Below are 24,061 nucleotides of genomic sequence, written 5' to 3'. Positions count from 1 at the left end.
AGACAATATCAAGCAGACAAAATGGAGGGAACATCTCACCAACAAAAGGACTACAAACAGAGAAGAGGAAGAACAATAGCTGACATACTTTAAACAAATTTAACAATTTATATCCAAATGAGTGTCAAATTCAGCCCAATCAGATGATATTTCATCACGATTATAAGAAATCTCTAAGGAGGGAAGATTTTTCTCTGACTACTAACCTAGACAGGTTTGAACACCACCGCTCTGCCTCAAGATTCTACTTTTAGTTTTTAGGGACTATAGAGTAAAGATGGAAATATTCTAGAACATAGTTTTAAGCAAATATTTGGCAACTGAAATAAAGCACCATGTTTATCTGCAGTCTTTCCTAAAAGTGCAGCATAGAGATTTACCACTATTTGTGCTACATTTTTCACCGGGTCTTGGTGAAAGAATAATTACAAAGTGTCAATGAGGTTTCTATTAACCTTCAACTCCATTAAGCAAAGTATCATGTTTAAGCTATTTATATGACTATACGAGCTGCCCCAGAAAAGAGTTTCCTCCTCCAGTACGTGTAGATGCAATAAATTCTGGTACCTACCCTTCAAGAATGTCTATCAGCTACGTAGAGAGGTCAGCTCATATTTACCTGCAGAACAGTCTCACAGTTCCAAAAGGATAAACGGAAAGACTCCAAGACACTCTACAGACCTACAACACAACTGCATTCTCTGCAGGACTCAACTTACTCATTACTTCAGAGAAGAAGCTTCAGCCCAAATCCCGTGTCCCAGGAGTACCAAACTAAGAATTACTAGCTATTCCGAAATCACCCTCTTTATTTTAAACACAGAAGTTAGCCTTGAGACCAGTACTTCCTGGCAAGTATATATTTCATAGAAACAAATACGTTTCCAAAGAGCTTCTGTCTCCTTCTTGCAAGCTGGATTTTTTCCAAGGAATATACGCTGTATTTGAAATAAATAACTATAGCTTTTATAATGCTAAGTAGCACGCATCATCAAAAGACTGTTTCGGAAAACTGTTAATTTGGAAGAGAAATTTATTGAAATCAAAAGCTTTTTTTTTGATGACACACGGGGAGGTGGTTGAGTAACCATCCTCAAATCTGTTTAACAAGCGTTTGGATGTGGTGCTCAGAGACATGATTTAGTGGAAGGTTGTTAGATTTAGGGTAGCATGGTTAGGTTGTGGTTGGACTTGATCTTTAAGGTCTTCTCTGATCTGAGCAATTCCATGATTCTATGATTCTGTGTATACTGCTTTAACCACTGAGAGAGAAGCAGAGTTCTCTTAAGCTTTCTGTTTGATTGGTTTTTGGTGGATTTTTTGGTATGACTCTTAATGTCCAGCTTCCCTTCAATCCAACTGAAAGAATAAATCCTTTGAAACAAAAGTAGATTGTAAAATATAAACATGCAATTTTTAAAACAACACATCTATTGCTAACATCTTTCAATACTCAGCAGCTCCTTCTATGCATTCCATGCTGTTAACAGCCTACTTTATTTGGAACGTTATATTCATTTAATAAACATTCAAAAAAATGCTGCCTGACACGAAAAAAACAGTTTTGGGCAGAACATGTTCCAGTTTGTCACTGTGTATGTTAAGAGAAGACCAGTCTCTCAATTTCTTAATATTTTCTTGCCTGAGCTTATCTCTGTCTCAGGGAAAAAAAAGTTTCACATATGAAACCAAGCTGAGCTAACAATACAGAAGTCTTAAATTATGTCTGAAGCCTGACAGAGAAGGAAATCATTTTTCTACTGAGATGGGGAAAGTTGCTTTTTTGTTCCTCGCTCAATCATCAGATTCAGACTGAACGAAATGGTGAGCAGTATGCTACTGTCTTTAAACAGCAGCCAGAAATACACACTAAACAGCAGAACAACACTTTGCAATAGACTTGGAATATGAAAACTATAAGATGTCTCTTATGTAATCTATTCAAAACAGATTCACTAACTGATGTGACAATACAGTCATTTCTCTAGAAAAATTACTAGATACATGGGAATACCTTAACTGTTGTCCATTTTCCCTGTCACTATTGTGGCAAATTTTTTCCTCTCTCACTGCAGTAGCTGCTCTCTCAATACACACAGCACTGACAATGGAAAATAACTAAACCTGCAGCAAAGTTAACTGGAAATAGCAAACAAGAGTGTCACAGGGCAATGATATCAAATACTTCTTTTTCTGTAGCAGCACTACTAGCTAACCAGCCACTCTGCCAAGTAGTCCATACCAGAGTACAACTGCTCATTTCTGTTCTTGAAACTGTCTTAGACACAGAGTGAAGCTGGCCAGGCAGCCGTTCCAGTAGGTGTCATTCTTCCCATCCACAGACTTATATTTAACTTTAGAATAACACAAAAAATAAAAAGAACACAGCACACACACACCTTGCTACTATCATCTCACAAAACAAAACAAAACAATACAAAACAAAAAAAATACAAAAAAAAACCACAAATAAAAGGAGCTGTGGCTCTAACTAGCTGACACTGTGCAAAAGGAAAATACCAGATACTTTATCTGAGTTTGATGTTAAAATACATGTACTTCAAATTGAAAAGTTTAATCAGTCATTTCAAAAACTACATTAAAAAAAAAAAAACCAAACCCACAAAGTCATTAGAGATTTTGATTTGTCTTCTTAAAAAAATGATATAAATATTATATATCACAAAGAAATGTTACTGACACACACATTCTAACAGAAGGAAAATAGGTTATATATAATGGAAGTTTCAGCACCCCTGCCTAGATCTCAGATCAGCTCTGCTCATTTTGTTCTTCTAGGAAAGTATAAAGTTACAGGGGGAACTAAAAAAAAAAAATAAAAGATTGCATATCACATCTTGTGATGCACTGCCAGATAGACTTCCAAATGTCAGAATGCACAACTCATCCAATGGCAAGTAATAAAAGTTTCCAGGAAAGCATCTTGGCTGAAAACAAAATGTCTGGCATTTATTTTCATTAGGGACTTGGGAAGGAGGAGAAGGGGAAGGAATTCTACACCCCTGCTTCCCTCAAGAGCTTTTCAGGGTCGTTCTGTAAACTAACACTCCAGAAATTAAAAAAAAAAAAAAAAAAAAAAAAAAAAGCATAAAATGTCTGTATCTTCATCCAATGCTGAATCACTATTCCTAACCATAAGTAATATTGTCCGTAAATGCCACTAGAGACATATCGTACCGACACCACACTCAAAATCCACTTTGTACCGATGACCTTCTTGAACAGTCAGCTTCAGGGTTGATAACAGAGTTTGGTAAAATTATATTAACAACCTAATAAGTTGCACATATTTTACCTTGAAAGTGTTTCTGTAAGTTGCACAAAGCCAGCATATGCCAATTCAAAGGCACCCCTGTGCCTTGACTGCATCAGATGATGTTTAAAGTAGTCTCCAATATTTTTGACCTTAAAAGAAAACAGTAACAAAGTTACTTGGAATTACAAATAGACAGTTCACTTACATATGCAAGATACTGAAGTTAAGAGCAGAAGTTCTCCCCCTGGTTGAACAGACCACTGGCAAAAGTAAAAAGCACTTAAGAACTGAATGCACTAATTATTTTTCTTTCAGGTTAAAAGCACAGTATCACGTCCTTAGAAGATCACCAAAAAAATAAAGGACATAAATTAGCTGCTTGTCCAAGATGAGCACATTCAGATTTTCAGAAAGGGACAATCCTGATTTTCAGAGGAAACAAATTCAGAATCTTTGATGGTCATCCCTCTTAGCCTTAAATTCCAAAGAAAATATTTACTACATCGTAACAGCAGAAACAAATATTTACAAAAACGTATCAGAAAATAAGTTCAAATTTCTAAAGAATTGTACCAAAGGAAAACAAATCTATCTTAGTGAGCTATTCTGAAGTTGCCTCAATTCCCTCAATTCTGCAAGAATGTCTGTGACTACTAGAAACAATTTCAGAACAGAAAAAAAAAGACATTTTATATATGGAGTAATGAGAGCTACATCTGAAAAAATGAAATGCCACGATTGAACTTTCGCTGATCATTACTTTCTAGCACCCTATCAAGATGACCAAGCTTCCAACGCTGTTTGGAAGCCTACAGTGCCACACAATCTAATTGTACATGGATTGAGATGCTTCTTTATTCCAGAATTATGAGAATCATTAACTTTCAAGGTTTAATGCAAACTTCCAATATCATGTGTTTAAAACAATAACATTCATTTTACTATGCAAAGATCTTCAAAACTTTTATAAAAAAACAACTATTAAATCATTAAGTTTCCTATAAAATTCTTATTTTATCAGCTATAAGCTAAAACACTTTAATAGTCTAACAAGTAATTAAGATGTCAGATGAGTTAATGCCATATGTAGCTACAGTTTTCTAACCATTAATTCATTTTATCCAAACAATGAAAGTACAATAGTTAAAAAAAAAAAAAATAGAGCTTAAACATCCTACTTCCTGCAGCTAAATCCAGCCTAAGATAAGCAATAATTGGAAATATCTGCAGGGTTTCAGCTCTCTCGCCTCAGAATAAGAATAAGAGCCTTTTTTCCAGAAGCAACTGACCCACAGACAGACCAACTCTCCAGCTGTATAAACAAAACCAAACCAAGAAAACCATACACATGCAAGTCAAACTGCTTTCCTGCTCCACCACCACCCTTATTTTTCGTATGGGATACTTTTTTTTGTCACATAACTTTCAACTTACTACTTATATTTCTGACTGTTTTGCAACAGCCTCAATGACCAGAGGATTACATCAAACTGAACTCTGGTATATTCACTTTCATTCGTATGCTACAGTTTGAAGAAAAAGAACTGCCACAACTCTTTTTTCAGAAAATGACAGAGGAACTTGCCTCAGAATCCATGCTAACTATGCATTCCAAACTTAGAGGATTCATGAGCATGGCATTCTTACTCTTCCAGGATTGAATAGCATTCAGCTTCCTTGTATCATAAAACCAGCTCTTCAATGTCAGAATGGAGAATAAATCAAGGAATTGATACATCATCATGAAGAGTCACAGCAACTGTAAGAAAAAGTGACTCCACCTACTTTATTTATACAAGAAAGTACACTCAAAGATAAAATACACAAATATGCTGTGGAAAGCAAATATCTTAAGTACGTTAGATTATCTTGACTAAATATCAAGAGTATGACAGGTTAGTCTAACAAAAGAACTGACAGTTTACAGGGCTAAACTTGCTATTGAGATCCAAAGTCTCCATATTCAGTAGACATTCATTCAGTAGAGAAGATTCTGAAAGTACTTTAGAAACGAGTATATTTGTATCTTATTTTCTGGTGATTGGACGCCACCAAGTCCTATACTATCCTATCCTATCCTCTAGAGAGAACTTTTCCAAAATACTAAAAGTTGGCTGGTACCAAATTCTACAGAAGACACTTTACATTAAGAACTGGGAGAAGATGACTTTTGCTTTGTCTAAAAACAAGCGAATCTGTTCCTGATTAGAACAAACACCAAAGCAGCAACTGGAGTTAGCACTAGCACAAATATGAAAGATCACAGAGGTTTGTGATTATGGAAGGTCTTCTGTAGACTTGAAGATTCCAGCACAAGACCCAGTCTGTCAGGGTTAACACAAGCAGAACCCTGGCACTGGGACAGCACCAAGTCTTCATTTCTGCTGCCTGTTTCTGTTCACCTTGGCACATGGTTTTGGTAAGCTTATCTCCTAAAATCATATTAAAACCTTACATCTGCGATAAACAGGAGTTTGAGGAAGAACTTAAAATACCAGGCTTGGAGCACTGTCTCATGATGGTCATGGGACAACGGAGTCTTTGTTAGATATTATTTTGATCACTTGGCTGCTAATGGAACAACTCTTCTATGAAAGGCCATTTGCATGATTATCCTACTAGGCGCAGCTTAGGTTCTGGCACCTCAGATTTTCTGGGCCAGATAGAGGATGAAAGATAGAGCAAATATTTGAATGGAGGGATACCATCAGACAGACAAGGCAACTCCTGTGTCTATATTTAAAGGCAAAGCAATTATCACAACATGGGCTAGACATTAATAACTGCCAATTTATATTCAGAATTTTGCAACTTCTATATGCATCTCTACAGAAAGCACATGAAGATATTCTGAAGATTCAGCACACACTGTGACATTCAAACACCATGCAAAACTAATCTGTAACTCAAAAGATAAGGAAGGTGCAAATGTAATATTGTTCCAACTTCCAGTAGGAATAATAAGCAACAAACAAGTGCTGATTGTCTACCAACTTTTCCTACATGGGGACACGCCACAAGAGACAACATTTAACTGCTAGTAAAGAGTAATGAAGAAATAAAGCCACAGCTAGTTGGCAGGCACTGTTATCTTCCAAGAAGCACAATTCCTTTGCAACATTTCTTAATGTGGACTGAAAGACATTTGCTTGCTCAAAAAAAAAAAAAAAAAAAAAAAGAGAGAGAGAACAAGCAAATTCAGCACTTATTACAATAATTAGGATGAATAAATTGCAAAATAGCATCGATTCCATAAGGTATAACGTCACACAGTTACTGACCTAAATAAGGAGAAAGGTGCAATGCTAGGAAGGGATGCTTTGCAACAGATTTTACTCAACATTTATACTTAGCCCCAATTCAAGGCAATTAGATCCAAAGCTTCTCTTGACTTTCACAGTTCCATGTTCTTAAATCCCTAGACACTTACAGAACAAAGAAAAGATGGACAACTGCAGAAGGGTGTATCTGCATAAAACACTAAAATCCAATTCTACTATTTCTCAACATTGAAAAAGTGTTTCATGGAAGTTTAAAGCCACAGAAATTCTGGTACTGACATTTCTAGTAATTTCTGATGAAATACTCTTTTTGTACAATAAGGTAAGGCTACTTACAAAAAGTGCAGTGAAAATGGCTATAACTTTCCCTAAAATTCTTTTATATATATATATTATATATATTATCAAATATAAATCAAATTATATAATACATATTATATATATAAAAATATATATATATTATATAATATATATATAATATGTATTATATAATTTGATTTCCTATCAAATAATGTTCTTCAGATTAGAACATTAGGAATTGTTTTATAGGAAGACGTCAGGAGCACAGAGAATCTAATAAGGCATCTATATCAAAAGAAGACATGTTTCTGCTAATGTCTGCTTTCTAAATAAGAATGGAAATACTACAGTAAGAGCCAACTCATGCTAAATTGTCAATTCCTGACTTGAAGCAGAGTAAAGAACACAGTAGTAGAAACATTATCTGCTCTCATCCACTTTCCAGACCACTACAGCAATACAAGTAAAGCTGTAAACTAGCCAGGAAACAAGTAGGCCAGAGACAGCACAAGAATAAAGATACTAACACTATTTCCATGGCACTAAAACTACGAGAAATAAGACCTGCAATTACACTGTTATTCATTTTAAGACAGAAACTCACAACACCTAATGAAAAACTATTCACTTTCTACTGGAAAGAAGTTAATAAGTAGTATGTTTTGCATATTTCAATCTTGCACTGGTAGACTGGTTTTGTCAAAATCATAAGGAAATGAAAAGGCCATCAATTAAAAACAGAAATTTAATGAAGACAAAATATTTTCCAAATAAATGATTGTGGTAATCTAATTTCTTGTAAGTACTGCACTCAACATTCTATAAGAGATCCAGATGGCATACTAACATTTCTGATCTCTAAAACCAAAAACATTGGAGGAAGAAGAGTCACATTAAATTGTCCACAATTCAAACATCCTATGTAGCATAAGGCTATGACCAGTCAGCATATTTCTCTTTCAGAATTTTTTATTATGAAGTTCAGTTAATGAGCTTTATGAAAATACCAACATCTATAGTTCAAAATGAAATTAAAAAACTGTTTAAAAACAAAGCCAGTTCATAAAATTGTTAATAATTCTAACATACAATTCATATATATGCATATGTATAAATATAAATCAGTTCTTATGAAAAGAATATACATCCTATAAATAACTGAGCAATATGAATATTTCTTCAGTTTGTCTGCTATGTATAACTACACCTATTGTCACTACTTTAAGCACTATGCCTCCTGCATACCATTGTAGCAAAAATAGATTGTTAACCAAATGCACAACAATAAAAAGACTTTTTCATATTTAATATAGCTTTATTTAAAAGGAAGACATTCATAAAAATTGTCTGTTTTACCCCAGAATATGAAGATCTCTTTTTAATGAGAAGTACTTCCCTACCTGTTCTACAGTAATCAACCGATTTGAAGGTTCAGATGCAGCCTGTGCAGGCAAAAGTTTACACAGTGTCCCTAACAGCAGAGATACTTCCTTCATGCTTCTCCAGCAACACACGAGTACCATTTGAGCTGTGACATCACATATCTGACTTTCTTTACCTTAAAAACAAAAATCCAGAAATATTAATAGTCTGACTCCAAATTCTCAGGCACAGACTTGTAATTTAGAATTAATTGAGCTTGATCTTCTTACAAAATATAATTCACTACAAAACAATTCAAAACCAGGTAGTACAAAAGATAATTTAGTTCTGTTGAACTCAGTTCAATTCTTGGAAATTTATATCATACTTAACTCTGTTTGGATATGAGAGCAGCATACAACTTTACTACTATTTTAAAGGTCTTTTTGTCAACATCAGCATTGCACTGCATATCAAACTACACAAACATCAGCAGCTTTATAGCTCCAATGAACTCCTATGCCAATCATCAATCCATCACTAGATGTTATTTGTGGGTTTCCCCTCCCTTTCATTTATTTATTTTTTTTAAACTCAGATGCCCCCATGCTCCCAGACCATACACATTTTAATGCAGCAGCGTCATCTAGTGGACATTATGCAAGTCTAATGTAATTTACAAACATTTTCATGAAACAAAACATATGGCCAATCAAAAAACGCAGGAAAACGTGTGAAGAAACAAAGTCCAACTTTCTGTTTCTAAAACTTAAAAACCTCACCTAAATCATTACCTTTGAAACGTACAGATATTTTGTAAATATATGCAGGCATACAATAAATACACTAAAGTTTGAAACTGAGACGTAAAGAGATAGAAAAATTGCACAGCTGCTATTCACTGAAACAGGCAAATATTATCTAACATTTTATCCCTGGAAGCCTTCAAACAGAAGCTTCTGCTTATGTAATCCCATGCAACAAGTTTTACCGCATGAATAAATTCCCACTAGCCTTGTGTACACTGGAGAGCGAAATCACACTAACACCTTTCAACAAGCAATGTGTTAAAGCTTTTCTTGACAGAAGAGGTGTTAAAGATTACCTGGCCAGTGAAGTTTGGGCAACAGAATCCAGGCCAATATCAAAACAACTCATTTTCACATGTACTCTAAGAGAGATTAACCACAATCTTGCAGAAACATAGTGAATTAGTCTTTAAAACCATGCCCATGAATAACTAGCTTCTGACAAGTTTACTGAAGAAGTGAAACATTATATGGAGAAAATAACTTCCAACTTTGATCACCCAAGTAAAACGTCTACTCTGTAAAGAATAACTTGATTTAATTATTAATACAGTGTTTGATTTACCTCTCATTTCTGCGCAAATATTTTCCACCGGCTTGTGGTCAGCCAGCTGTTTAGACTCTACTTTGCAGTGTTCTTTCAGCATTTTTGCTTGCATAAAATAATCGTTTGTGTCCTGCGGCTGTATCTCATTCAGAATCATCTGCAGGCGATCCGCAGTTTCTACACATTAGATAAGAATACTTCAGCTGCTTTCTTCTTATTTTATTATTATTATTATACTTTCAGTTCTTCATACAAAGGTAATTTATTTTAAGTAATAAAAAAGAAGGCCCTTAGCAGTAACATTTCAAACCACAGTGACTATAAAGACCAAGGAAGAAAGAAAAGCAGACCACACAGTCACCTGTTTTGAAACAACACGATCTACACAGGCTCGTTCCATTTAGTGCAGAAGACAGATAACCTGTATCAAAACTTAAAAGAATGGCTTAAGATTAAGACATAAAACAGAAATTTGAAAGGGACTGGTGTAAGGATTCATTTCCTGAATTGCCCGAATTTCCTGAATTAAGAAATAAAGACAACTTCAAGAGCTTCAGATTTTACAGAATTCTTTTTGTTTGTTTGCTTATTTGTTTGTTTACCTGAATCAATATCCATTGGAATAAGACCCTCTGGTGATGAGCTCTGCACTACTGGTGATACTACAGCAGACAGTTCATATGACATCAGAATGAGCCTTGCCACTATTTGCTTCCATTCAGTTATGAACATCAAGTTACTATTAAGAAAAGAGGCAAGCAACATACCAAGGATTAAAATAATTTTACATTTAAAGGGAAAAAAAAGACCTTATAAACACATCTACAACTGTATTTGTGAAAATAACAAATAAGTTGGACAAGTCCTAACACTGAGTTTTTATACTCACAGAGGAATGCGCAACACCTCGCTAAACCATGGCAAAGTCAGTCAGAGCGCCAAAACCCGCAGGTACTGGAATTCATCACAGATAACATTGCATGCTTTTATGTTCCAGTGAGCAGCTTTCCACTGTGCTTAATTAAGGAGTTACAACTTACTATTTTGTAGTATGCTTTACTTACTTAAGAGGTAATTGCTGCAATGCTCCGTTTATACAATGCACTCTCCCATACATTGGGAATGATGCTGCCGCTTGAAGTAGAGACTTTTTAGCTTGAAATATTTCTTCTTCAACATTCACCAACAAAAGCTTGATAACTAAATTTTTTTAAAAAGTTACAGATGTAAATTGTACATACAAATACACAGTGTATTTTCTGAAAAACAAACCTGCTTAGAAGAAATACGAATAAAACCTGTTTATAAAACAGTTCAATGGAAAATGCAGAGAAATTTCTTTCCTTACACTCCTTACTCTTCCATCCATTTAATAATGCTTATTGTTGGTTTTCAGTTACCTAAACACCAACAATATGTTATATTCTATTCGGTCTGTCCAAATCAAACAGCAACAGTGAAAAGCATAGCCAAGACCATGAACTCAGAGACAATTACACAACCCACACTGAAGTCAAGAGAGGTAACCTACCACATACTGAAAGTTAGACTTTGTCCATAGAAGCAGCTTAAAACAACAAACAGCTCAACAGAATATTAAATATCAGCAGCTTCCTGTTAAATATTTGAGTCTTTAATTAGCCACCGAAGAAGCTGCCCAGTTTGCAAGGGTACTTGTGCCAATTCTATTTACATTTATACCATGTAGCATATCAGTGGCAGAATCAGAATGAATTACAGATCCAAATAACAAACTACAGATCACTAATAGAAAACACCCTCTAACAATGAGACATAACATTACCCATACATTTCCTTTATTTATAGTAATCATAATGATGTCTCAAAAATCATGGTTTCACTGCATATAAAGAAGATACTAACAAGCCAATAGAGAGTCTTACTAGAAAAGAAGTCACTAAGAGCGCAAAAAAAAGTTACGAGTTTACTAAAAATTACGTTCAGCATTCAATCACAAACAATGGAGCTTCCCAATTTTTAATTTCATTGCCAATTATTAGATCTGGAAGATACTTGTTTAATGAATTTGCCAGATCTGATAGATCTAGAGCTTTGCAGCTTTCACCCAGAGGCACCAAATTAAAGAAAAATATTCCACGTGTGAACAAAGCAGCAATGTATACACAGGACTGCAAACCACTTGGAACAATGGCTCTGAGTGAACAGAGGTCCAAGAGTCAGTACTTCAAATGTCAAGTACTTAAACATGATACAGACAAACCACAGCTGCCTTTGCTCTGGCTGAACGAGCTTTCAAGGAACAGAGGTTCCTTTCCAGCACTTTATGTAACCAGCTTCATCAAAAGAGTTAAAGCTCTCAATGTCATATTCCTTTTGACCAAAACAATAATGAAATCCACTTTCTGAAAACATGCGAAAGCGTCAACGTGAACAGGACTTGATTAAGATCTTCATAACAGATGAAACAGTCTACTAACAGCAAAAGTAAATATACCTCAAATCCTCTTAGAAATAAACACCTTCTACTCACTCTGCCTATTCTGGAGCGTCTTGAAGAGAAGCAACAAGATTTCAATTAAATATAAAAAAAATGCTGGTGATAATTTCCCTAGAATTTACCTGCTAAAGTGTTCTTCTCCACTGTATTTACTGATGTGTCTTCAGTCACCTGCAGGTTATGCTTAACCCATTTTCCTAAACAAATATGCTGTAGATCTTTGTGATATGCTAAGAAGTTCAACAGATAGGAAGCAGTGACACAATCATACGGCTTGGTACTTGTGCTAAGGTCCATTGCTGCTCGGAATAACAGATCTAGACTTTCCGAATCCTGAAAGAAACAATAGGGCTCATTTTATTGAGCTCCCATTTTGATTTAATTAAACTAATTAGCACCCTGAAACTGAAGAACGTGCCTTTCAATGAGTCTGCAGGTACGCATTTTTTAAGAAACGTTTATATTATACACAGATTGCCTTGCAGTCTAAATGTGAACTGCATAGGCATTTAGCAAAGATACAATCACGTACTCATTGAAGATGGGAATGCTCATTTATAAAGCAGCATTCAAACACAACATACATCACAGGAAGATGGTTTTGATTTCAAAATAGAGTGCTTTGCCAACAGTCCTCACAGAGAAGCAAGTGTTTCTGGGAAGCACTGTTTGCTCACCAGTACTTTTTAATTATAGAGTGTTCATAAAGCAATCAGAAAAAAAAACCAACAATATAAAGTGCAAAATCTGAGAGAAATCATAGACAATCAGAAAACGAAATCTGAGACCAAATCAAAGAGGAACAGAAACATAAGGCTGAGTTTTGTGAAATTCATGAGTAACAAAGTCAAAATGCCTCAATCACTTGCAAAGGACATCACAGCTAAGAGCTTACCTTATCTGTTTATTTGATACTAGAGTATGCTCTCCCTCAGTATCAAAATGTGCTCAGTAAACAGTTCATAGCCACACCCAATGAACTGCCCATATTTTTTCATCTGTTAGCAAAACTAGCCTTCTTAGGTAAAGGCTAAAGCTGTGAAAAAATCTACAGAAAAAAGTAGGGCTGAACTCTACTGCAGTCAACTTGGACCAGCTTCTAACTGTCAAGAGCTAATCAAGTACCTAATTCAACACAGAGCATTCGTCTTCCATGAAATTACTCCCATTAAATTGTTTTTAGTTACATACCTGTAAATTAAATGCAACATCACGTAGCTTCATTAACAGCTCAAATGCTAGGACTTTCACTTCTTCAAAAGTACTCGCAAAGCACTGAATCAAAGTTCGGACACGAGCAGAATTCATCTCCTGATCCAATCTAAAAACTTGCTCCTGGCCTGCCCAATGAAATTATTTTGCTGTAATTTTTTTGCTGTATTTTTTTAAATCAGAATAAGCATCATATTTACATTTTATTTTGTTCTAGTATCAGAAACACTAAAATAGAATTTTAGCTAAAGCATTATTTTAATACTAATAAGTATTTAAGATGACGCGTTCATTTTTGAAGCAAAAGTTCCCACATCAGAAAGTTACTCTCCGTAATACAGAAAATAACTGTATAATCAATGAACATAAAGATGTTATAATTAGGAAATAAACTAGAAAGTTTGGCTAAGCAGGTTATAACAACAAGAGAATAGATAAAATGTTTACCTGCATCCTGGGCTCGCTGCAAAACTCCAGAAGAGGTGATCTCCAGAAGAGATCCTTCCCCACTGGTAGCCAGCTCTTAAATGGGTCTAGGAGAGATGGAGCCAGGCTCCACCTCTTCCAGCAGCACAGGTGAATTGCCTTCACCTGTGCTCCCGTGGCTGACTCATTGCTTGCCTCAGGTGATCAATCAGAGGTTCAGGCCATGATTCCCATACAGTAACTCATTGCCAAAAACGGAATCTGACTTATTCAGCTTTGAAAACTATTTCCCTGAAATTCAGTAACAGTAGCAAGAAATTCTTTTCAAAAAAGGATTTAAGACTTCTGCATGCTGTCATGATTTGTGGGGATTGACGTAATGCCGGAAAGAAGCCAGAAGTTTTAAGACATAAACAAGCACACCATGCTACAACACAAATACAACTGCAGCTAATCTCCTTTTTAAAAGTTACACTCCTAAATCTTAAAGCTATTATGAACAACTCGCAGTACAATTTTCTCCTAAAAAATCAGAAGTCACAACAGCGTGCCACAAACTCATAATAATGAAATTAGCATAATGATTTACAGCAGATTTTAGGAAAAGAAGACCAACCAAGAAGGTCACTTCCTCTCCAAATCAAGTTTTAGATGTTTCATTCCTTTAAATAACAACTGAACACCAAAAATTTGCTTTAATGTTGATCGTATGATCCAGAGACAAGATTTAGGAAAACTGCCAGTATATCGGGGCTCTAAGTAGCATTTCTTCAACTGAGGTTGCCAGAAAATTCTTATTTAAGAAAGATATTCAACAGGCTACAGACATTGTATTTACTTCAAAATTCCATTAGCTATTAAAATGTACCATACTCTCTTCAGATAAAATCAAAGTGGCAAAGTACTTAATTTTTACAGTACTTTCTAAATATTTTATTTATTTTACTTTGACAGAAATTAACCAGCTCCATTAAAAAAATCTTCAATATCTGCCATCCCCACACCTTATAAGTTGTTATTTATTTATAAATACAAAGCAGTCTCTCACCTTTTGGAACAGAAAATATTTCAGCTACTGATCCTAAAATACTAAGGGCAGAAAATCTGGTTGGGTGCGACGAACCAGGAAACAACGCCTCAAAAAGTCTGTCACATAAAGATGACAGGAAATCCTAAAGATCAAATGAGAGATTTTAGAACAGCTTATTTGCTGCCCCACAAACAGAAATTTAAGTAATAACATACAGGACATCCTGCAGTGTTACACAACAAAACCATGACCCTTCCAGCTCCACCCGGAGGAATGGGAGGCCTACTTTTGTAGTATTAACAAATTTCTTATTTCCCAGAGCACAGGAAGATAGCAAGATCTTTGGTTTCAATTTATTTAAAGAGCTTCCATCCCTGCTCCCACAGAGATCACGATCACATTAAATCCTTTAAATGCTGTCATTCCCCACTTGCTGCTGTTTCAGTTCACTCAGCAATCCTCAGAAAGTAACCTGGATTGCCTTTTGACAATAGGAAGATTAAAGATACTCTCCAAAAACCAAAAAGCCCTCGGTTCATGACAGAACACTACATTTTATCAAAACTAACTTGCACAAGTAGTGTTAATACTGTTATACTTGAAATGACTGAACCCTTTTATATCACAGTGTTTCCTAACACAGACATGACTTAACATATTCTGAGGTGTTTTCAAGAAAAATTAACCAACTTACAGAAATGCCTTCCCATTTCTTTTTGTCTACTAAATCTCTACAAATCTAACATAACTTATGTTTACTTACTCTGTATTTCTGCAAAATCCCCAAAGGATTCCTCTGAGGTGAATCTTCAAACAATTCTTGCTTGGTTTTATTGTGCTCCAATTTATAAAGCACCTGAGAACTTTCTCGTATTCTACAAAATAACTTTAAGAAAAAATCAAAACAGCAAAGGCAAGAGTCATTTACAGTTAAATAAGGGCTAATGAGATTTTCAGCCTAATTTCTACATATTATTTGCAATTTTTAAAAAAAGTTCAAATGCAGCACAACACAGAACTGATCCTTCACATGAAAAACAAGGTTTTTTGTTCCCCATTTCACACTCCTTCCCATTCCTTTGCACTTCCAACATGTATTTCCATCCTCCTTAAGTTTACACCCACTCTTCTTTTCCCACCTCCCCATTTTCCATGGAACGTATGCTCCTGTATAAAAATAACTCAATTAACATGCATAGATTTTTATAGCTTAACTAACCTCTGGACTGCTTTCTCCCTTTCTACTTCATTTCTTCCAACACAAATTTTACAACTCATATTTCTCAGTCTGCTTCAGGCAAGTACAGATAGAGATGGGCTTTTGCTGTTTCTGCTAAGCCTATTCCATCCTTCTCCCATTCAAAACACTCTTTATACACATATGCTTTCCTTATCCTATCCACATTCTCCTACTACACTGCCATTCACAATTAGTCACCATGTCCATTGCTAATTTTTTAAGTTATCCTTGTCTGTCATTCTGTTGCACGATACATACAAAGCAGGCTTATCTTAAAGTTTCTTCTTTCATTTGAGCAACTTTCTAACATAGTAGAAAAAAAAATACAGAAATAGTATATAGTTAAAACAACAAGCAAAATAATTTTTTTTTTTTTTTTACCTTTCTCAGCAATGAACATATCTGTTGCCTTACTGAAGGAGACTGACTGTTCAAGTTGTATGTAATAAAAAATAAAATTAGTTGCATTTCTTCCACAGATACAATTTCGGTGCTACGATGAGTTTCACAAAGCAAACCTAAAGCATCAATGCAAACCTGAAAGATATTGAGATGTTAAATGTAAAAGAGTTATAGACACCTATGATGGTACCTTTGTTTTAAAAGAATACTGACACAGAACTTATGATCTAAGCAATTCCCCTAATTTTCTAAGCAAATAATCTAATGTCTAAAGACTCAAAGAAATAATTGTCCCTCTACCTGATTGTGTTGATGGACTAGACCCTGTTTTATAGATTCAGTAGATACAAGACCTCTGCTCATAATATTTGAAAGCTCCAGGTGTCCATGAGCCCTGGCTGTTCTTAGGCACGCCATCAGGGCTCCAAGAGCTCCTCTGGTACTCCAAGAGCCTAAAGAAAATGAAATACAGTCATAATTATAGCCTCATTAACACCATAAACAAAGTACTAACTGCAGAGCTTGTCAGAAATTCTACATACTTCCAATTCATAACCTATCTCTTCTTTTTCTCTATAAACCAAATAAGACCAAAAAACAGTCTGTCATAGATTCAATTCATTCTAAATTGCCTAGAATCCAAAGCCTATTCATGAATGAATAAATCATACACAAAAAGGACTTTATGATGTCTCAAAAGCCATTAATTGAAAATTACACTCAATTACAATAAAAACTACCAAAAAAAAAAAAATCATAGATCTCATATCTATATATTTGCAACAAAAAAATTATCACTAAAGTCCTGCTGTTAGACAAGCCTATAGAGAAAATAATAACAGAACAGAAAAATAGGGAAAAAAACAACCTGATAATTAACATAAGTTGGCAAGGTAAAGTGAAGAGTAAAGAACACACAACTAGAACATGGACTATTTTGCTCACAGCATGAAGATACTCAAGATTATAAAAAATCCCACCATGAAACACTAACAGCAATAAACACCCATCCAGAATTTTATCTCCCAAATTCATTTTAACAGGAATTGAAAATGACTTTTCAAAAATTTATATATATACATATAATATATAATATATATACACACACACATATATATATTTAATTATTATAGTTACAAATATCGTATTTATTTTCTTACCAAGATTAGCATCTGCAGAAGCCTGAAGAATCTTAATCATGTAGTTCAGGCTGTCAGGGCTACACCTGAGTAATTTTGGTAAATAGTAATCTATTATATATGTAGTTTGGTCATGGTTCCCTTCACATAGTATTAGAAGAAGAGGAGAAACCCAGACGTCATGCCACTGGTCAATCCAAGTGCTTTTCTGACAACTTGAAGTAAACTGGACTTTGTGATTTGTAAACATGGTTTCCAGAAGATCACTAGCATAGGGTGCAAGAGACTGATCATTCATCACATTCAGTATTTGTACTGGAATTGATCTGTCCAACTGCAGTATATTTTCAGTACCCAGACACTCCACAAGACAGGCAAGAGAAGCATATTTCCCTTTTACATGCCATTCCAAACTCAGTAAACGCTTGGTTAGCCTTGCAAAGAATGGGTCTGATTTTTCATTAGAGCCAGTAATGATGGTCCGGTGTATCTGAAGAAGATTCCTGAATATCAGTTTGCTTTGGTGTCTAACAGCATCTAGAGGGTGCTCCCAGTGTGTGTAAACGTAGTCCAGCAGCCTCCCAATCACCTCTGAATTTCCATCAAGTTTCATTTTTAGATTTGCTGAGTCTGAAATAAGGGCAGCTAGTGCTGAATTGGTCCAAATAGCAAGGATTCTAGACAAAGATGTTGCCATGCTGGATTCTTTTAACCTTTCCAAAAAGAACAAACAAACAAAGTTCATAAACATCATTTGTGACTTACATTGAAAATAAATACATAAATTCTGTTTCAAAATAACTATTCATCACACTAGTTTACCTCACCCTAATACGGATAGGGAAACGCTATCCATTTGTTGAAGAAAAAAGAAGTAATGTGAAAAGGTTTTGGATCTTTCAAACTGTATGCTCAGTCACCTGGCATATGCTGTTAACCACTCACAGCTAAAAACACCTGATATAGGTCAACAAGCCATTACAACATCTATTTTGTAGCTGAGAACAGAACTGAACCTCTGCATGCTAGTATTTCACAGTATTATGTTACTGCACGCTTCTTGAACACCTCAGGAAAAGTTTTCATTGTCTTAAGAAACAAGTCAATAAATAAATAAAATGAGAGTTGTATATCCAAAAACAAAATCATAAAATTGACCTCCAGGACAATATGCTCACATCCACTGTTGAGTCTCCATAAATACTCAGCAAACATTGGTGAAGACAATGGGTGCAATATTTTCCACATGGAGGAACACAGTGACACATCTTTGCTTCCTACATACACCATTTTGTCTGACTGCCCCTCTGCTGCCATCTGTCACATGGCAAAATCTAACAGAATACTGAGAGGAAGATTCAACCTCTTCTAGTTTTCAACCTCCATTCAACCTCCATTAGTTTTGGAGCAGCCCTTATATTTTTAAATTTATAGAATTATCCTGAATATATTTAAAAAGGTAATATGACTTGTAAAGAAAAGCAAATCAATTAAATTGGAAACACTGAATATATCTGGAACCACAACATTTGCAAAAAAGCAAGTAGAAATTTAAACCCCCACCCAGAAAGCATGAAACAATAAAAATCAAATTGCAGACTTACTCTGAACTCAGAGACAACAAGACTGATGCGATATCTAGTAATAGTTTCTCTCCATTTTCACCCATGCTGCCACTCTTCCAATCCAGCATAGCCAGTGCTCCATGGCATAGGAAGAGAAGGACTGAGTCAGAGAGCTGCTCTGTGCACAGAGCCCCACAGGTATTCACAAACCATGCTGGCATGCCCGCACGTTTCCTCGATCCACAGAGCAAGTCACTGACCTGTAAGAGCAATATCAAACCTACTACAGTGTTTTAGCATGGGAGAAAAAACACTCTGTACACAAGCACAAATCCTGGAAGATCTGAAAGATTATTAGCACGTTCTTCTTACAAATTCAAAAACCTTATATCACTATTTGATACATATGAAGAATAAATGATTTAATTCCAAGAGGCCAACATAGAGGTCGGCAAGTCCTACAATCTGAATTAGCAAAGCCTCTGAAACACTGGGAGGACTCATTAATGGCATTACCTCTAGAGAAAGGTATACTTACCAAGGAAGGTAATTCTTCAGCTGGCTCATACATAGCCCTAATGAACAGAATAAAAGCCAGTCCCGAGGTGGTCTGAACAGTCTGCAGGAGAGTTTCTACATGGCAGAGAAAGGTATTTTAGTCAAAAGTGAAGTAAGCATCATGTGGCAGAACTGTGTAACAAAATTATATTATTACTACTGAATTATCCTAGACTTACAGTTGCATATTTGTAAGTCTGTAGTGTCAGTCCGTATAGCAAATATTAACAAATTCTTACATGAGTGCAGTAGGAAGCTATTAATACCTTTCAACAGACAGAAAATATAGAACTGCCTGGTAAGATAAAAGGACTGTGGCACAGCCTGCTTACATTTATAGAAATTTCTAACATAAAAAAGCCACATGTCTGTATAAGAAGTAAACCTGATTCGCTACAGTGCACTAACTAACACATCCGACTGCATTAATTCACACAGAAATACATTATGAGCTACAGGTCATAGCTCACAGGAAGTCCTACTACTGCGCCCCACTCCCATCGATCTTGACAGTTTAACCTCCATTCAAACTACACAAGAGACAAGTATTTCCACACACAAGTTGTTTTTATTGCAAAAAGAACAAGACTGATATAACAAAAATACCTGTCTTTGAATGGCACTAAACTTACCATCCATTAGGAAGTTAGTGGAGCTTTTCAGTAAATTACACATACTTTGCCAAACAAAGGACTCATGATTTTTCCAAAGACTTCCCTGAATATTTTCTTGCAATTTCTGTACAAGCATCATTGACACTTTAATGGCCATCAATAAATCATGCATCAATCGAGTCTGAACAATACGATTTCCATTATTACTTCTGGGGAGAAAAATAAAATAAGGTATGATAATACGCTCACAAAGATGAAAATAAACACAATGACAAATGCTGCTGCAGTTTCTGTAGGTTCCCTTGACAAATTTTCATTCATTTGACTGCGCCTGAACAGAGCAGAAACTAAAGACTGACAAAACACAGCTTGTCCCTTCTTATTTTATCAAAGAATTCCCTCATGCACAGACTATATTTCTATCACTCAACATTCTTCTAATTTGAAGACCAACAACATGTAAACTTGTAACATACAAAACTCTCTATTAAGAACCCTTATCCTCCAGGCACATGGTAAGAGACCACAGTAAGGGGGCTTCACTTTATGTCATGCTGGAAAATGTCAAGATTCTAAATGATGACTGCCATGACAAACAGAATATCAGTGCTGAATTAAACACTCGTGAAAAAGGGAATTACTTTACCTGAATTTTAATAAGTGTATTTATTAATTACAGTGTTCAGTCACAATTCAGATAGCAAAACCACAATTCAAAGGCCTCACTTAGAAGTAATAGCTCCAATACAGTATCAGTGCCTTAAAGACTAACATCTTAATTTTGTTTCTTTCCACTCATATATCATCACATTGCAACAAAAGAAAAGAAACTCATCAGTAGCTTTTTTATTTAATATACATATCAGTGTAAACTAACATTCCCATCTGTCATCAACGCACGGCTATCAAAGCAATATTCCACACTAAATTATCGTGCAAGAGTGAAAATGAAAACAGATAAAACAGAGCTTATATTCAATTCACTTGCCTGTTTTCTTCCTGTATGTCAAGTAGCGACTTCTGCAGAAACTGAAGAACTAATGAAAATAATTATGTGATAAATTTATCCAAAAAAGAAAATTTATTTATTATTAATTATTATTAATATTAATTTATTTAGAAGAGCAAAGCAATCACACATCGCACACACAGTCACAACAAAAAGTTATCAGTACAGTGGTGTTTCTTCCACTCTGTAAACAAATCAAACTGAAAATTCAGTGGGGTCCCAAAGAAGCGATGCTAAAACAAAAACTCACAGTGGTTTGTAACAAACTGGAACAAAATTACAGTTTCCAACCCACATTGTCTAATCCAGACTTAGCGCTCCTCAGTGAAAAGGTGAAATTCCCAAGAGCCAAAGACAGAGTAGCAATAAAAAGTTCATGGGAAGCTGTGAACTTTGTTTGCATACCAGGTCGTGGTATGTCAAGCTATCTCACAATTTACAGATAGAATCAGCACGGGACTGAATTGATGTGATTCAATAATAAGCTGTCCCAGCAACAGATCAGACTTGTGCAGAATTATTACCAAACAAAATTCTTGCCAAAGCAGATCAGGGCCTGCTATAGTCAAGACTGGATGTTAACAGTTCACCGTAACCCTATTTAACTTCATGACAAGGCATAAGACTGAGGCTACTTTATGTAAAGTAATAATGAGTCCAAAAGATCCTTAAGATCACCCACTGCTACCCTTCCAGATTTACATGCGAGGATGCTCGGTAAAGCAAGATCGACTCCTGGAAATTAAAGGTACAAATCAAGAGGAAATCCTTGACAAATGTGCCATTTAAAAGTACTTGTCATTAAAAATGAATTGTGGGAAAATTATATATTTATGCCTGCTACAAATCCTTCACACACAACCTTCCCCCAATAATCTAAAGTGAAAATTATTTTAATAAACATAACTTTACCTTCTTCAAACAGATTCGTAATACTTGCTCTACCTGAGGAGAGAAAATACACTTTAACAAGTGAAAAAAAGCTTTTTTAAAACAAAAAAAAAAACAAAAAAAAAAAAAACCACACAGATAAAAATGTAAACATCATTATTATGTGCTGCTCCAAGACACAAAACAATGCTGAGCAAGTTAGAACAGAAAACAGTATATTCAGTATATTCATCATACCTATGCTGAAGTCCTCCATACAAGAAGCAAGGTTGTCCAGTACTTTTCTGTACAAATATACATCTGTGGTTTTCAGTTCTTCCCTAAGGCAGCACACAAAGCTTTGTACGGCTAATGTCATGAACTGTTCAGGAAGACTGTTCAGTGAACTACAACAGTAAGAAACAGCACGATCAGTTACTGCACACTGAGGTATTAATCAACATCTGACTGAAGTCAGGGTCAGCTCTGTCTCCCATAGTATACAGATGCTGCTTCCAGCACTAGCTCTCTTCTCACGGTTTCTGCAAACACAAGGATACATTACACCTGTAATCCTCAATTGTATAACACAACAACTTCTTTTAAAAGAGCCAATATAAATTAAGTTGAAACTCTACAAGAATTACTAGCATGTTTACTACTGCCGCCCTTTTGGTTTCACGGTTAGAAAACTACATCTCTAGTATTCAAGATAAAGAGAAGAAAGATCAAAGAATGTCCAGACATGACTTCCTCTATTCCATCTGAAAAACAGAAAGGATATTAAATCTACTCTGTATTTTTCTTACCAATTGACATTTTCCAAGGTTTTCTTCAGAAATTATTTCAATGAGTTAATTCAGCAAAAAAATGGAAGAACAGCTCGCACTTGTACCTTTAATGCAATGTCTGTGCAAGGTTTAGATTATCCCTGCACGTGGAATGTAAATTAACATACATCCTAACACTCTATACCTAGATTCCTAAACCAAGTGTCCTCAATTTCTATAGTGTCACGATCTATATGAATATTTATCCTTGAAGATACACAACACGGATCCAGATCTACTAATGCTTTATAGTCTTCTAAGAAAACACGTCATTCCTGTGTATAACTTCTTTCCTTCTCTATGCTATCTCCACCTAAACCTAGGAATTCCTTAACATTTTTGTTTACCCTTAAAACAATCAAGAACTGAAACCTCCCTTTGGTCACATACCTTACAACTCTACGGCACTATTTTCTGCTCAGCCCATTTAATACTTTCCAAAGTCTGTTTACAAAGTAACACTCCCAGAAGATACATAGACACTGATCTTAGATACATTTTGCCACAGTATGAAAAAAACAGCAATATAAAGAGATGCAGGTGGCTAGTTTTCTACTAGCATGAAACAACAGCTATCGAACATACTTTAAAATAGTCACTCGTGTTCTAATTCTGAAGCTACAAAAATCTGTCAGAACAGTGTGAAGCCTTGGCATGAAATGAAATACAAGATGGAAGCCCTGGAGGTCTTAGTGGAACAAATGTTTTCATGCACAGAAATGAAGACAGCTAAAGAATGCATCTTTAAACTATTAAGGCTGTCCTAAGTTACCTAAAGAAATACAACAGCAATTTTGCAACAGAAAACTAATCACAATAAAAATAGGCATGAAAAAAATACTGTTCAGTCAGGATTCCGCTGAGCCATCTTCTCTTTATGTTTTCAAAGTTGATATTCTTTTAAAACACATGTATTTTAAATTTCTATTCCGCTGTTAAATTTTAAAATTCAAAGTGTTAATTATACACTCTATTGTCTTTCAAGTAATGAGAGAGGATTACAGCAATAATCCACTTTGAAGCTATTTATCCAACAATATATTGTATTATTTGTGCTTTTTTTAACTAACTGAGGAAGAAAAAAAAGAGCACCTATTCACATACAAATACA

At 35.2% G+C, this 24,061-nt stretch overlaps 1 protein-coding gene across 2 annotated transcripts in view; it reads right to left on the bottom strand.

The window, feature by feature from the left end:
- Positions 1–24,061, bottom strand: part of THADA (THADA armadillo repeat containing) — a 153,449-nt gene that overhangs the window by 126,439 nt on the left and 2,949 nt on the right. For both annotated transcript variants that reach the window (XM_042884616.1, XM_042884624.1), the window contains exons 5-22: positions 22,379–22,527; positions 22,163–22,195; positions 21,230–21,278; positions 20,260–20,450; positions 19,608–19,702; positions 19,109–19,329; positions 17,526–18,217; positions 16,666–16,817; positions 16,345–16,500; positions 15,487–15,609; positions 14,742–14,865; positions 13,247–13,395; positions 12,178–12,388; positions 10,641–10,776; positions 10,179–10,315; positions 9,595–9,753; positions 8,259–8,416; positions 3,317–3,426 (exon numbers count right to left, since the gene is read on the bottom strand). In XM_042884616.1, coding sequence (XP_042740550.1) covers positions 3,317–3,426; positions 8,259–8,416; positions 9,595–9,753; positions 10,179–10,315; positions 10,641–10,776; positions 12,178–12,388; positions 13,247–13,395; positions 14,742–14,865; positions 15,487–15,609; positions 16,345–16,500; positions 16,666–16,817; positions 17,526–18,217; positions 19,109–19,329; positions 19,608–19,702; positions 20,260–20,450; positions 21,230–21,278; positions 22,163–22,195; positions 22,379–22,527 — 3,045 coding nt within the window. The remainder of the gene's footprint in view (positions 1–3,316; positions 3,427–8,258; positions 8,417–9,594; positions 9,754–10,178; positions 10,316–10,640; positions 10,777–12,177; positions 12,389–13,246; positions 13,396–14,741; positions 14,866–15,486; positions 15,610–16,344; positions 16,501–16,665; positions 16,818–17,525; positions 18,218–19,108; positions 19,330–19,607; positions 19,703–20,259; positions 20,451–21,229; positions 21,279–22,162; positions 22,196–22,378; positions 22,528–24,061) is intronic.

Source organism: Lagopus leucura, unplaced genomic scaffold (genome assembly GCF_019238085.1).
Source record: "Lagopus leucura isolate 7727_CA_CO unplaced genomic scaffold, USGS_WTPT01 Super-Scaffold_73, whole genome shotgun sequence".
Classification (NCBI taxonomy): Eukaryota; Metazoa; Chordata; class Aves; order Galliformes; family Phasianidae; genus Lagopus; species Lagopus leucura.
Note: the sequence above shows the minus strand (reverse complement) of the source record. Positions and strands in the feature narration are given on the sequence as shown.